At 39.3% G+C, this 12981-nt stretch overlaps 1 protein-coding gene across 2 annotated transcripts in view; it reads right to left on the bottom strand.

Annotated features, from left to right (window-relative positions):
• Nucleotides 1–12981, bottom strand: part of LOC121863272 (histone deacetylase 6-like) — a 118075-nt gene that overhangs the window by 58564 nt on the left and 46530 nt on the right. For both annotated transcript variants that reach the window (XM_042361845.1, XM_042361846.1), the window contains exons 11-12: nucleotides 12221–12330; nucleotides 310–557 (exon numbers count right to left, since the gene is read on the bottom strand). In XM_042361845.1, coding sequence (XP_042217779.1) covers nucleotides 310–557; nucleotides 12221–12330 — 358 coding nt within the window. The remainder of the gene's footprint in view (nucleotides 1–309; nucleotides 558–12220; nucleotides 12331–12981) is intronic.

Below are 12981 nucleotides of genomic sequence, written 5' to 3'. Positions count from 1 at the left end.
GCAAGTAACCATTCAAGGATTAATGTAAAAATAAAACAATGAAGATGAAAGGATTTAAACCCTCAGATTGCCTCTCATTGTGAATTCATTTAGTTGGTGTAATTCACATCATGTACTGTGAGTTTACGTTGAGGATACAAGCATGTAATTGAGAATATTTCAGCGTTGTGTATTTTTTCTACCATCTTCCATAAGTACAAAGCACCACTATCTTTATTATGTTCCCCAGTCTTTATGGCTTCTGTGTCTCTTGATCTGCCCCAAAAATAAGAAGGAAAAGAGTCAAGACAATAGATTGCAAAACCTTACCTTTTAATTTCAACTGAAGCAGCTTTGATTTTATTCTCTCTAGCAGCTCTGGTGACTGCACAATATGAACTTCCCTTGTTGGGAATCTGAGAGGTCTGGCATTCAGTCCCAGAAATGTAAGGGACGGAGTATGTCTTGCTTTGACAGCCTCGTTGGACTCTTCTCTCACTGAAAATGATCCTTGATACTGGAAGCATTTCCAATATGGCCGCTGGACATAAATGAGGTTCAGAAGTGTCTCACGCAAACTGAGTGATAAAGAGAGAACAAATTGTTATGTACAGTATATTAGAGCAACACCAATAAAGAACATAAGAAATAATGACATCAATGTTCTAGGAATAGCTTTTAAACTTAATGTTGGTTTTATTACCAATAGAATGATTTTAATTACAGTGAACCCTCACTTTACGCGGTCAATTGAACCCACGGCGGCCTGCGTAAAGTGAGAAACGCGTAAAGTGAACAACATAACATATGGGATTAATTGAAATAGAGACCGGGCCGACCCCCAAACTCCACTTTTTCAGACACAATACCTACGTTGTAGTAAAAATAACTTCTTAATTTTATGATGGTATGCACACACAATTAATAATTAAGAGAAATATCAATAATATTAGGTTTTTTAACACTTACATTAGTAGAAAAGATGGCTGGGCACACGGGGATGGGGGGTTGGTTCCGAGGCAGAGGGCAGATTAATTATTGGCCCTCACCTGTATCACTTGTATCACTATCCACCACAGAGGCTTGCAGGGCCTCTTTGTCAAACCTCTCAAAGTCCATATAAGTCCATATCCTCACTATCATTATCACTGACTTGGGCCGGCTGTGGTGGGTGGCGGGTGAAGAACTCGGTAATGTTTAGATGACTGGGCGACCTTGTGCGCACCCTGCTAGCGCCGCTCTCCGCGTAAAAGGGTACACACACACCGTGGAAAGTGAGCATTCCGGTTTCGGCAGGGTACCGCGTAAACGTGGAAACGCGTAAAGTGGGACCGCGTAAAGTGAGGGTTGACTGTATATGGAGACATTGTCAACTAGCACTGTACAAAAATACCTAGAAAATTTATGGATCACAGAGTGTGGTTATTAGTTGACTGGAAAAGTAAATTTAATCATTAAACATTCACTGGCCACTGTACTACACGTTATTCCAATGTTTTAGCATATAAAGTGAGTTAGGTAAATTTATGAACCATTGTTACAAAAAAGCCACATAAAGGTATCTTTACATAAACAAAGAGTTAGAAAAAATGCCATAAAACACTATCACTACATGGTACAACCTCCTTGTGTTTTCCCACCCCTCCACCCTTACCAGCGGCCTGAAGCATGGTTCAAAATTCTCACAACACTGTTATGAATATATAAAATCACTGTGATGCACAAGCCACAAGAAAATGCATGGGAAATGTGGGTCATGGTTATATTCCGGGACCTTTAAACACAAAAGGGAGACTGTTTCCCAAATGTGTGTACTGTGTGCCTAACAGTCATACACAAACAAAAAATTATTTTATTTGAATTTTTTACTTCATATGCAAATCTGAGTATGAAAACCCTAAAGCAGGGGTGGCCAACCTTTTACATACCATGCGTCAATTTGTTCACACACTAGATCAGATGCGCCATACAACTCTTGTACCCCCGTCTACTTCTTGTAAAAATATGTTTATAGACATAATTAGCATTTTTACATGATAAAATTATTAAATATAAAAACAATATCTGATAAAGCAGATAAACATTACTTACCTTTAATGAGACTTTTGAGTCGGTTTTGATTTCGTCAGTCTTTCAATGTTTGTAGTTAAATTTGTTACTGAGAGCAGCAGAGAATTCTTCAAATTTGAATCAGTCAGTCGCGACCTCGTTTTGCTTTTAATCAATTTCACGGATGAAAATGCTTGTTCACATCTATATGTCGTTCCGAAACGACATATATAACTATGGGCAAATTTTCTTAGTTCTGGGAAATTTTCACAGGGTAATGATCGCCAGAAATTAATCATGTCAGAAGCATTTGAGACTGAGGAAAGCTCATCAAATTTCATTTTCAAAAATGAATTTGTTTTCAAGTCAATAAGTTCCCTTTGTATGTCACTAGGCATCTTCATTATTTTTTGTTCACTAAGTGAAAATGGGTTTATAAATGAGAGTATGCAGTCTTCTTCTTTAGCAAAATCATGAAAACGACTTTCAAATGACTTGCAATAACTTTATTTTTTCAGTATATTTTGTCAAATTGCCATTATCAGCAGCACATTCACTCTGCTCTTTTAAGTGCGGAAACTGGCTCAAATCCTCATTTTCTAACTGAGAGATAAACAGTTTTAACTTCATCTTGAATGCATTGATGTCATTTACTAAGATAGGAAACAATTTGTTCTTGCCCTGCAGTTTCAAATTCAGATCATTGAGATGTCTGGTAACATCAACTAAAAATGCCAAATCAAATAGCCAGTTTTTATCACATAAAAGGGCTCTTTCTCCAGGTAGCTCATTTATCTCTTCTAGAAAATTATGAACAGTATTTTTCAGTTTCCAAAACCTACTCAGAACCTGTCCTCTAGAAAGCCAGCGCACCTCACAATGAAGGACAAGGTCGCCATATTTCAAATCTAACATTTCACAATATTCTCTGAATTCTCGTCTGTTTAATGCTCTTGCTCTAATTTTATTCACACATTTCACAACCAGTAACATAACATGCTGCAAATTTAAAGTTTTTCCACACAGTGACTCTTGGTGTATAATGCAGTGATATTTTAGTAGAAGATGATTTAAAAAGTTTTCAAGCAAAGTTGTAGTCCCGGCGACTTTACCTATCATTGACGGCGCTCCGTCAGTACACACAGTGATGAGTTTACTAGAATCTAATTGTAGATTATCTAGGCATGATTTTACTTTGTCAAATATGTCTGATCCTCATGTTTTTCCATGAAGCGACTCAAGACTGACAAGTTCTTCAAAGACACTAAAATGATCAGTAATTCCTCTTATAAAAATGCTTAACTGGGCTACATCACATATGTCAGTTGATTCGTCCAAAGCTAAAGAAAAGAAATGCAGTATACTCTTTATCGACGGATTTTTTATCGATTTCGATTATCGACGGATTATTTGGCCGGATTTTTATTTTGGCACCAAACAGCTTCTCCCAGTCTCTCCTTGAACAGGGCTAGAGGGTACGTGTTTTTCGAATCGTTTTCAGTTAAAAAATTATTACATCACACGTATATTTTACCTAAATATTCTTGAGATGTTTTATTTTTGGTTCTGTTATATTACAATGATATTCTATTCATACTGTGCTTGATATAATACATTCACGGAAATGTAATATTTTTGCTAAAATGACGACGATATAGTGGAAAGTGATCAAATCGGGATTTAAAACAATGACTTGCGCTTTTCTTTCGTTCAAAAGATGTTACCGTAATCACTTTTCGAATGGTTTAGTTAAAAACTGTTGTATTGTATTACAATAATATCCTAATTGACTTGAATAAATATTACGATACCATATTTCTGAATATTTTCATTAAAATCCATCAAAATCATTTTCCTTGTCATCGCCTGCAGCACCAAACAGCTCCTCCCAGTCCTCTCCTTGAACAGGGCTAGAGGGTACGTGTTTTTCAATCGTTTTCAGTTAAAAAATTATTACATCACACGATATTTTACCTAAACTGTGCCTGAATGAATATATTCTCGAAATAAATAGTAGTTTTGCTGAAACGTGATGTATTTCAATGTAAATAGGATAAAATACATGACGAAACAAAAGACTTTACCTAAGCTTCCGATGTTCTTGAGATGTTACTTGCTTTTTTAATAGTTTTCGTTAAAATTCTGTTATATTACAATGATATTCTATTCATACTGTGCTTGATATAATACATTCACGGAAATGTAATATTTGTTGAAATGACGACGATTAAAGTGGAAAGTGGGATCAAATCGCGGATTAAAACAATGACTCACTTTCTTTCGCTCAAAAGATGTTACCGTAATCACTTTTCAATGGTTTAGTTAAAAACTGTTGTATTACAATAATATTCCTCCTAATTGACTTGAATAAATACTTGAATGGAAATATACAATATTTTGTTGAAACTACCCGCGCTTTCAGTGTAAAGTGTTGTAATAATAAATGGTAAACAATTTGCCTTGGGCACCGGATTTTTGACTTACTGTACTGTACACTGTTTTGTTTACTGTAAGGACCGATGTTCACTTCAATAAATGAAATCGTAAGTTTGCTAGTATTTTGTCCACTTATTATATTATTATTTATACACTATTATTTAAGGTTATACGTAAGGAAACGTGACACGCGTAAAGGAAACGCGATTAATGCTAAAGGTACATTTATTCAACATATGCTAATAATAGTTAGAAAATTACGTGAACCATCACGTAGAGTCGACGGGTTTTATCGACGTCACACAGAACGAACCCCGCCGATAAAGAGGGAGTACTGTACAAGAATGGACAAGGTCTTTCAGTTGCTGAGATACATCATGAGAGAGCGCCAGTTGTAAACTGGCAAGAACCTGTGACTCACTGCTGGAGACGCCTGACCCTCACGGTCAAAACAAGTATTAAACGCAGATGAACATGTACGACACAAGAACAAAAGTCCATCTTCCTAGTTTGATTCATTACATATTTTAACTGAAAACAGATTAATGTGAAAGAAGATAACATTCGCTAAAAGGATGTGCACGAAATAATAAAATCAATTAAAATAACGAGTAGGCTTACTGCCTTACTTTTATTATTATCACAGGATGCAATGCGTCACTTCTAATCATCCAATGCGCCCACGCTTGCACGCACCAGAGGTTGGCTATCCCCGCCCTAAAGTGATAATTTAGATGATATGCAATTCTATGAAAACCCCATGTTAAGTTTCTTAAAATTTAATCTGCTTAACGCGTATATACGCTTGATCATTTACGCCGACCTTACCAGACCAACAATTTTATTTAATTCCATCATTCACAGAGGTCCAGACGCCCAATTATTAGTTACGCTGTACATTCTGACCATACGCTGAAGCGGGCGCCGAGGGTGCGCAGGCAGGAATTTTGCTCAAAGCTGCACTCTTCAGGCATTGTTCCTTATACATATCTAAGACTCCATGCCAAATTTGAAGCTGATATGTCGAGGTTTAGTCTGCCGCATTTTCTACTGAAATTTTTAAATTTACCTACAGTACTAGCCAAACAGCCGCTGTGGCGGTGCAATGTTCTGTTCAGTGTTTATCAACTTTTTTTTCATATCTCTTATTTCATTTAAGTTGTCTTGTTGCAGATGAGTATGGTGCTATGTCTATATTGATTATCAGCCTTTTCTCATTTCATTTCTCAATGTTGTGTTACTGTACTGTAATGTAGGGGAGACCTGGGTAAGTTGGCGCACTTGAAATTATTCAAATAGTTACCGTTAAGCAGTTCACACCGCAGGATCACCACGTGCTTCCTCAGTCACCCATAAGCAGTCATTCTGAGACGCCGCACGTCTTGATTAGAGTGGGGGAAAATTGATTTTGATGCTGGTAAGTAAATTTTATTCTCTTATAAGGTTTGCTGTAACATGTGTGAGGTTATAGACAAGTACTGTAGTATCCAATTTAGCCATAATTCAACTTAGCGCTTAAGGATTGTTTATCCATGAAACAGTTCATGTTAGGCTTCTTGATATATACCAAAATAATTTATTTATGATCACTGGTACGGCTGGGACAAGTTGGCTCAACAAAAATGGGGCAAGTTGGCAGCACAGTACTAGTTACATACTTTCCATTTTCATTTATTTGAATTAGGCTACATTATATTTCTGATTAACTAATTTTGGCGTTATTTACTAATGCACAAGAAGCCTATTGATGATGTGTTTTCAGAAATTGCTCTAATAACTAACTTTTTCTTTTTCTTTTCAGGTGATCTGATCAATTTGCTATCAAGATGGCTACTGTATTAACGAGGGCAGCCACAGATCATGCATTGTTTGGCTCTGCAAGTGTTCTTCCAGTGGACAAACTTCCCTCGAAAGGCGAGATGTTAAAGAACTGCTGGCGATATAAATGTGATGACGGAAAGTTTGCAGATGTCTCAATGATTATAAAGATGGCCGCCCAGGACTGTTCAGAAATATGGGAAAAAGCAATTGGAGATAGGCAGAATGTTCCTCTTCTTAGCCAAAAAAATATTGAGGAAAGGTTGAGAAAATTGTACAGTAGAGGAATTGAACTAAATAAGAACAAGAATGTAGGCAAAAAAGCTGCATTTCAGGTAGAAATGAAAGAGTTGTTTGATATCTGTAGCTGTTATTGTCCCCTTGCCTCCTGTCAGGATGTGAGGTGCATAGTTAAGGAGTGTGACGGATATCACCTGGCATGTAATTGTGTTATAAAAGTTCCCAAACGTGAGGTGCAGTTTCTCCTTGACCAGCGAGGTGATAGGAAGATGAAGATTGCAGGGGTTGACATGAAAGTGACGAAGATGTGGGACAGAGTGACGGCAAGAGAGAAGCATGATGCGGACAGAGTTAGGAGACAGCTTGAGCAAAAACATAGATATCTGGTAGCTGGAGATATTCCTTATGTTGAGGATAATTCAGATGATTCAAGAGATATTCCTCTCGTCAATACTGATGCTGATTTTGTCCCTGATCCAAGGGCTCTGACAGACACCAGTTCACAGAACCGGACAAGACTCCCTACACTGGCTGCCGCTTGTGACCGATACTTGATTAGTGATTATGCTGGAGCTGCCATTGCTACTGCCACCTTAACTGACTATGGCATTATCACAAAGGATGACAAGAGTCAGGTTATTGGACCACATAAGCTGCGGGATGCGAGACAAAAATACCGATTTAAGAGGCAAGAAATTGAGATGGCTAGTTTAGATAATTTGATGTCACTCTATTTTGATGGTAAGAAGACCGCCACTCGTGTGATGATAAAGAATGAGAAGACCGAGAAATGGAGTTCGAGGATGATGGTGAAAGATCATTATGTCATCATGGTTGAGCCTGGCAATGAATATCTCACACATGTGACTCCCAAGACTGGACACGAAAGCAGATTGCCAAAACTATTCACGAGTTTCTGGTGGAGAAAAATCTAACCCAGCAGCCCATTGTGTGTGTTGGTTGTGATGGAACCAATGTAAATGTAGGATCAGAAAATGGAGTCATTCATCATCTTGAAATGTTACTTGGTCACCCGCTCCATTATTTCATATGTCAGCTTCACGGAAATGAGCTGCCTTTCCGCGCAGTTTTTATCACTATGATGGTAAACCAAGTGGTCCTGAGCATTGGCGTGGTCCCATTGGAAAGCAGATCAAGGAGTCTTTGTCTGAGCTTCCAGTTGTCGCCTTCCAGCCAGTCAGTTTCCCTGATTTCCCTGTGTTTAATGATGAAGTGGAGAAAGATCTGTCCTGGGATCAGAAATACCTGTATAGGATTTGTAAAGGAGTTATCACAGGTGTTGTTGAAGATGACTTGGCTGCTATTGAGCCAGGTCCTCCCTGTGTGTCAAGGTGGAACACCTTATGGAGTAGAATCCTCAGGCTGTATGTAGCAACATCAAGACCCAGCCATGAGTTGAAAAGAATTGTCATTACAATAATAAAGTTCAGTGCTCCAATGTGGTTTTACATCAAGATACACCCTTACGTAACACACGGCTCAAGGAACGTATTCCAGTCCCTGCTATATATGAAACACCTGAATAGTGAGGAGGAGACGATAGTGAAGAAGGCTGTCCAGAGAAATGCATACTTCGCCCACACAGATCAACTTCTTCTTGGTATGTGTGCAGATGAGGACATGACTGTTAGAGAAAAAGCTGTCTCAATGATAAGAAAAATTAGAGAGGAGAATCAGCAAAAGGAAGAATGCACTGGCAGATCTGAAGAGGAGGAGGAAGATTCTGATGCTGCTGTTGACGAGAATTTGTTAAACTATACTGATGAGGAGGGTAAAGATGGAGATGGGAATGAGGATGTGGCTCCTGTAGTCAACATGAGAAAGGTGGTGACTCCGAAACTAAAGTGGCAAGCAAAAAACTATCATTCCATGATTAACTGGAGGAATGAACTCAAGACTGAGCCTCCTTACATTGCTTCTCTGTCAAATCTACAGGTTAATGACATTCTTGAGACACCATTAGTGGTGCCCAAGTGGCCAAACAGCACTCAGGCGGTCGAGAGGCATAAAAGTGATGACTGAAGCTTGCACTGAAGTGACGGGATACGAATCGAGAGATGGATATATAAGGCAAAGATTATTGTCTAGGAAAATGATGCCAAGGTTCCGCACAAAAAAGAATTTCAATATGAACTTGTAATGATTTTCTATACGGTGTACCTGTAAAATAACATGTGAATTAAATCGATGTCACCCATGTAAAATTTATAATTATCCTGGAAAACATTAAATGACACCTAATTTTTGGTATACACTAAAAGTTGACAAAAAGTCGTCCGCGATGCGGCAGGGTAAGTATGCATGAAATGGCATGAAATTTTGCACAGGTGTTTGTTACAGCCATACAAACGATGCCTGAAAAGTGCAGCCTGCAACTCAAATAAAAGTGTTTTTTCCCTGCCCCCTAGTGCGCAGTATGTCGCAGTATGCCGCCACGCGTGACGAATTGTTGCCACAGACAGCTGCCCCCATGCCTCCACCAAGAAATCAACAGCTTTCTTGACATTAAACATCTTCCAAAACTGTTTAACTCGCACTTCATGCTCCGCCAACTCTTCTTCTGGATCCTCGTCCTCGCTCTCGTTATCGGTGCCACTCAGAATGTTCTGCAAGTCATCCTTGGTGTTGGTGAAGTCGTCCAGGAGCCGAAATTTCTTTGCGGAGAAAGCAGCCTTGACATTACATATCAACTCCTGATCCATGGGCTGGATTAACGACGTAGTGTTGGGAGGAAGGAAGACCACTTTTACACTGAGGTGACGATCCAACAGTAGGGGCGAGTGTCCTGGTGCGTTGTCAAGGAGCAACAAAATGTTGAACGGCACAATATTTTGCGCGCAGAATTTCTTTACATCAGGAACAAAACAGTCGTCAAACCAGGAGGGACAGACCAGTGAACATCCACGCCTTCCTTGAGGTTAGCCAGTGGACATTTAGCTTGGTCATGTCCATGTTTTTGTAGGCATGCAGCTTGCGGGCTGTGTGGATCACAGACAACTTGAGCTCACAGGTGCCGGAGGCATTGGTGGTGAACAGGACGGTGATGCGCTCCTTCTGCAACTTCCGGCCCCTACACTTGCTGGCAGACTTGACTATGAATGTCTTGGAAGGTAATTTCTTCCAAAACAGCCCGGATTCATCCATGTTGAACACCTGGTCGTCGGTGTACTGTCCTTCTTCCATAATTTCTCGTAAGAATGGAGGAAAATCTATGGCGGCAACACGATCAGCAAACGCTCCTTCACCAACAATGTTAATGTTCGTGATCTTGTTACGACGTTTAAACCCTTGCAGCCACCCAGCGGAAGCATTGAAGGGTTTGGGCTCTGCAATTCCCATCTTTCGCGCCACTGACACGTACAGTTTAGGGTTTCCTTCCCGGGATCTCGGGATCAAGTGGTTATGTTTTTTTTTCCCGGGAATTTGGTTCAAATCCCGGGATTCTTATTGTTATTCCTTATCTCTTATTTGCACTGTGTAAAATACAAAAACGCATGAATGTTTGAAGTAAGTAATGAGGAGGAATTACCAAATTGGCAGCCACCAACTAAGGATAATATGGAAATATCTGTAGAAGAACAAATGACATTCACAGATAAACTCAAGGCAGCAATAGAACAGGTTCAGAGTAAAAGTAGAAAGGTGTATGAATGCAAACATATTAGGAAAGAGTTCAATGTGTTTGAGGCAACAGGAGAGAGAACACATAATTTAGAGAAACTATTCCAGGCCCTCATCTCAGTACCACCAACTTCAGTTGAAACCGAAAGGGCATTTTCAGCTGCTGGCCTATTTAATAAAAAACTAAGAACAAGGCTCACTGACCGCAGTATTGACTGTTTGTGCTTCTTGAGGAGTTATTTCATGAACAACTATTAGTGTGTGCATGGCTTTGTGTGTGTGCAAATGATTCTATTCCTTTTTTTTCGCAGGTCATTCAAGTGTTCTCTTTAAGTTTTTTGTAGAGTAGGGCTTCCAATTGGCATAGAATAATTCTTTTTATATAATGACTAACTTTGAATGTCATTCCAAATATCATTGAGTTTCTTTTGTGGCTAACATAATGAGATTGACTGTTTGTGCTTCTTGAAGAGTTATTTCATGAACAACTTTTGATGTGTGCGTGACTGTGTGGCTTGTGTGCACAAATGATTGTATGCTATTATTTTTTTCACAGGTCATTCAAGTGTTCGCTTTAGGTTTTTGTAGAATGTGGCTTCCAAATGGCATTAAATATAGAATTCTTATTTTTTATAATAACAAACTTTGAATGCCATTCCAAATGTCTGAGTTTCTTTTATGGCTAACGGAATGAGATTAATTAAAATTTTGCTTGTTTAATCATATTATGTACCTATTTTTACACCAGTATGCAAGTTAATAAAGATAACTTTGCTTCAGTGTAATATAATTTATCAAATCAATTGCCTATCAAATAATCTACAGATACTACACTAATGAAGTACAGTATAGGGTTAGCATATAGCATTAGTTAGTACAAATATCACCTGATGCGGGAAATCCCGGGATCCTGGGAAATATCCTGGTTTGTCCCAGAATCCCTAGTACAGTTCTCTCGCATAGTCCTGCAATGTCCGAGTGTCGACCGCCACGTTCCTTCTCGCCTGATGAATCAAGTAGCTTACCAATAAATTCTCCGTCTTGAGCAGCACCTTATTCTGACAATACTTGACCAACAAGGCACTTGCAGACTTTGTGATGCTCATGTGTTCTTTTATCTTGGCGGCATCTTTCTTGATGGTGCGGATCGTAGATTCGTTAACGCATTGCTGTCTCGCCAGATCGACCTGCCTCGTTCCTTTTTCTAACTCCTGAACGATTTTATATTTCACTTTGTAGCTTAAGGCGCGTTGCGGCTTGGGGCGGCTTGGTCCAGGTAATTCAAGGTTTTTCTGTGGTGGTGGGGGTCCAGCAGATGCCATTGTTGAACAGATTAGCGGGCACGAGAGAGAACTGTATACACGGTGACTGAGGACAATGAGACTGGCACACCTAAGGTCAGCGACTTATTCCCTTTAGTGGCAGGGCACTTCATGTTACATTAGACCAATCACAGCTAGCGGCAGAGGGAATGCGTGGGTGGTAAGGATGCGAGGCCCAATCACGTCCAGATACGTCATATGACATCAGCGGTGACGTAAGAGCGACCTAGTGAGCAGCTTGCCCGCGCCGCTTCCCGCGTAAATTCAGGAATGTACCGCGTAACTAATAATTGTCGCGTCTGGCCAGCTGCCGCCTAAATGACCAATCGCGTAAAGGAAATCTGCATAAATCGAGACTATACTACTGTAGTTTACAAGAATGTAACAACGACGTTAACCGTTAACCGAGGACTTACTATACACCTAATCTAAATTTCTTTGTATATCAAAATTAATTAACATTTTTTAACTTTTGTGTTATAGAAATGGTTTATAATATAAACGGTGTCAAAATGGGCAAATTAACCAGAACTTTTTAATAACCTGGCATCTGAAGGCCATAACTTAGACAAGGCAGTAGATCAGTTACAATATCATTAGGGTTTCCCTAAACAAAACTTATGTCCACAGGGACAAAACTATTTGTCAAGATCATTACCCACTTTAATCCAGGCAGGAGCATTAATTAAAACCTGAAAGCTTCATAGCTGGTGTAAGTGGTGGCAATACAGTACCTCGATGATGGCTCCTTGATGGGGTCCAGCAGTATGGGGCATGAGTCTCCAAGCAGTGTGCTCAGAGTCATTGCTGCACCTTCTGCTAAGGAGTCCAAGCAATATCCACCCTGTACATCAAGCAAACATCATAAGAGTGAATTGAGGTTCATGGAAATTTTATAAATACTTAACAAGTGGTGTAAACCAGATGAATAGTTTGGGTCCTTGTTGTGGCCATAGCCACTAAAGTAACATCTATTACAGCTGTACGAATGAATAAATGAATGCCAGTGTTTGTGTGACAGGAATAGATGGGGGGGAGGGGGTGTGTTACAAGAATTGAGGAAATACAGAAATCATTGATTTAATTTTAATTTGCAAGGAATGTTTGTTGTTGCCAGTCTGGCCACAATATGTTCCCATATCCTGAAACTTAGGCCTATGAGTCATTTTAAATTAACTTTCAATCTTCCATTTCTTACACCCAGAGTTTTAATCACCCTCTTCCGTCGAAGAGGGTGATTAAAACTCTGAAGGAGACTGCATTACAGAGCTTGACAGGGAGGAGTGGCAGTAAAACTAACTAATTCCAATATCATAAATTACTTTTATTGGAATTAGTTAATTTTACCGCCACTCCTCCCCGTCAAGTGCTCATTTATTTATTTTTGTTTGAACTGGGTTGACACAGGACAATCCTTTTCAACAATAATGAAGCCTGTAATGTATAAATTATGCAAAAAATAAAATTCTCGCAGGAAAAATTGGCCACAGAACAA

Source organism: Homarus americanus, unplaced genomic scaffold (genome assembly GCF_018991925.1).
Source record: "Homarus americanus isolate GMGI-L3 unplaced genomic scaffold, GMGI_Hamer_2.0 scaffold46197, whole genome shotgun sequence".
Taxonomy (NCBI): domain Eukaryota; kingdom Metazoa; phylum Arthropoda; class Malacostraca; order Decapoda; family Nephropidae; genus Homarus; species Homarus americanus.
This window is presented reverse-complemented; position numbering and strand designations above follow the sequence as displayed.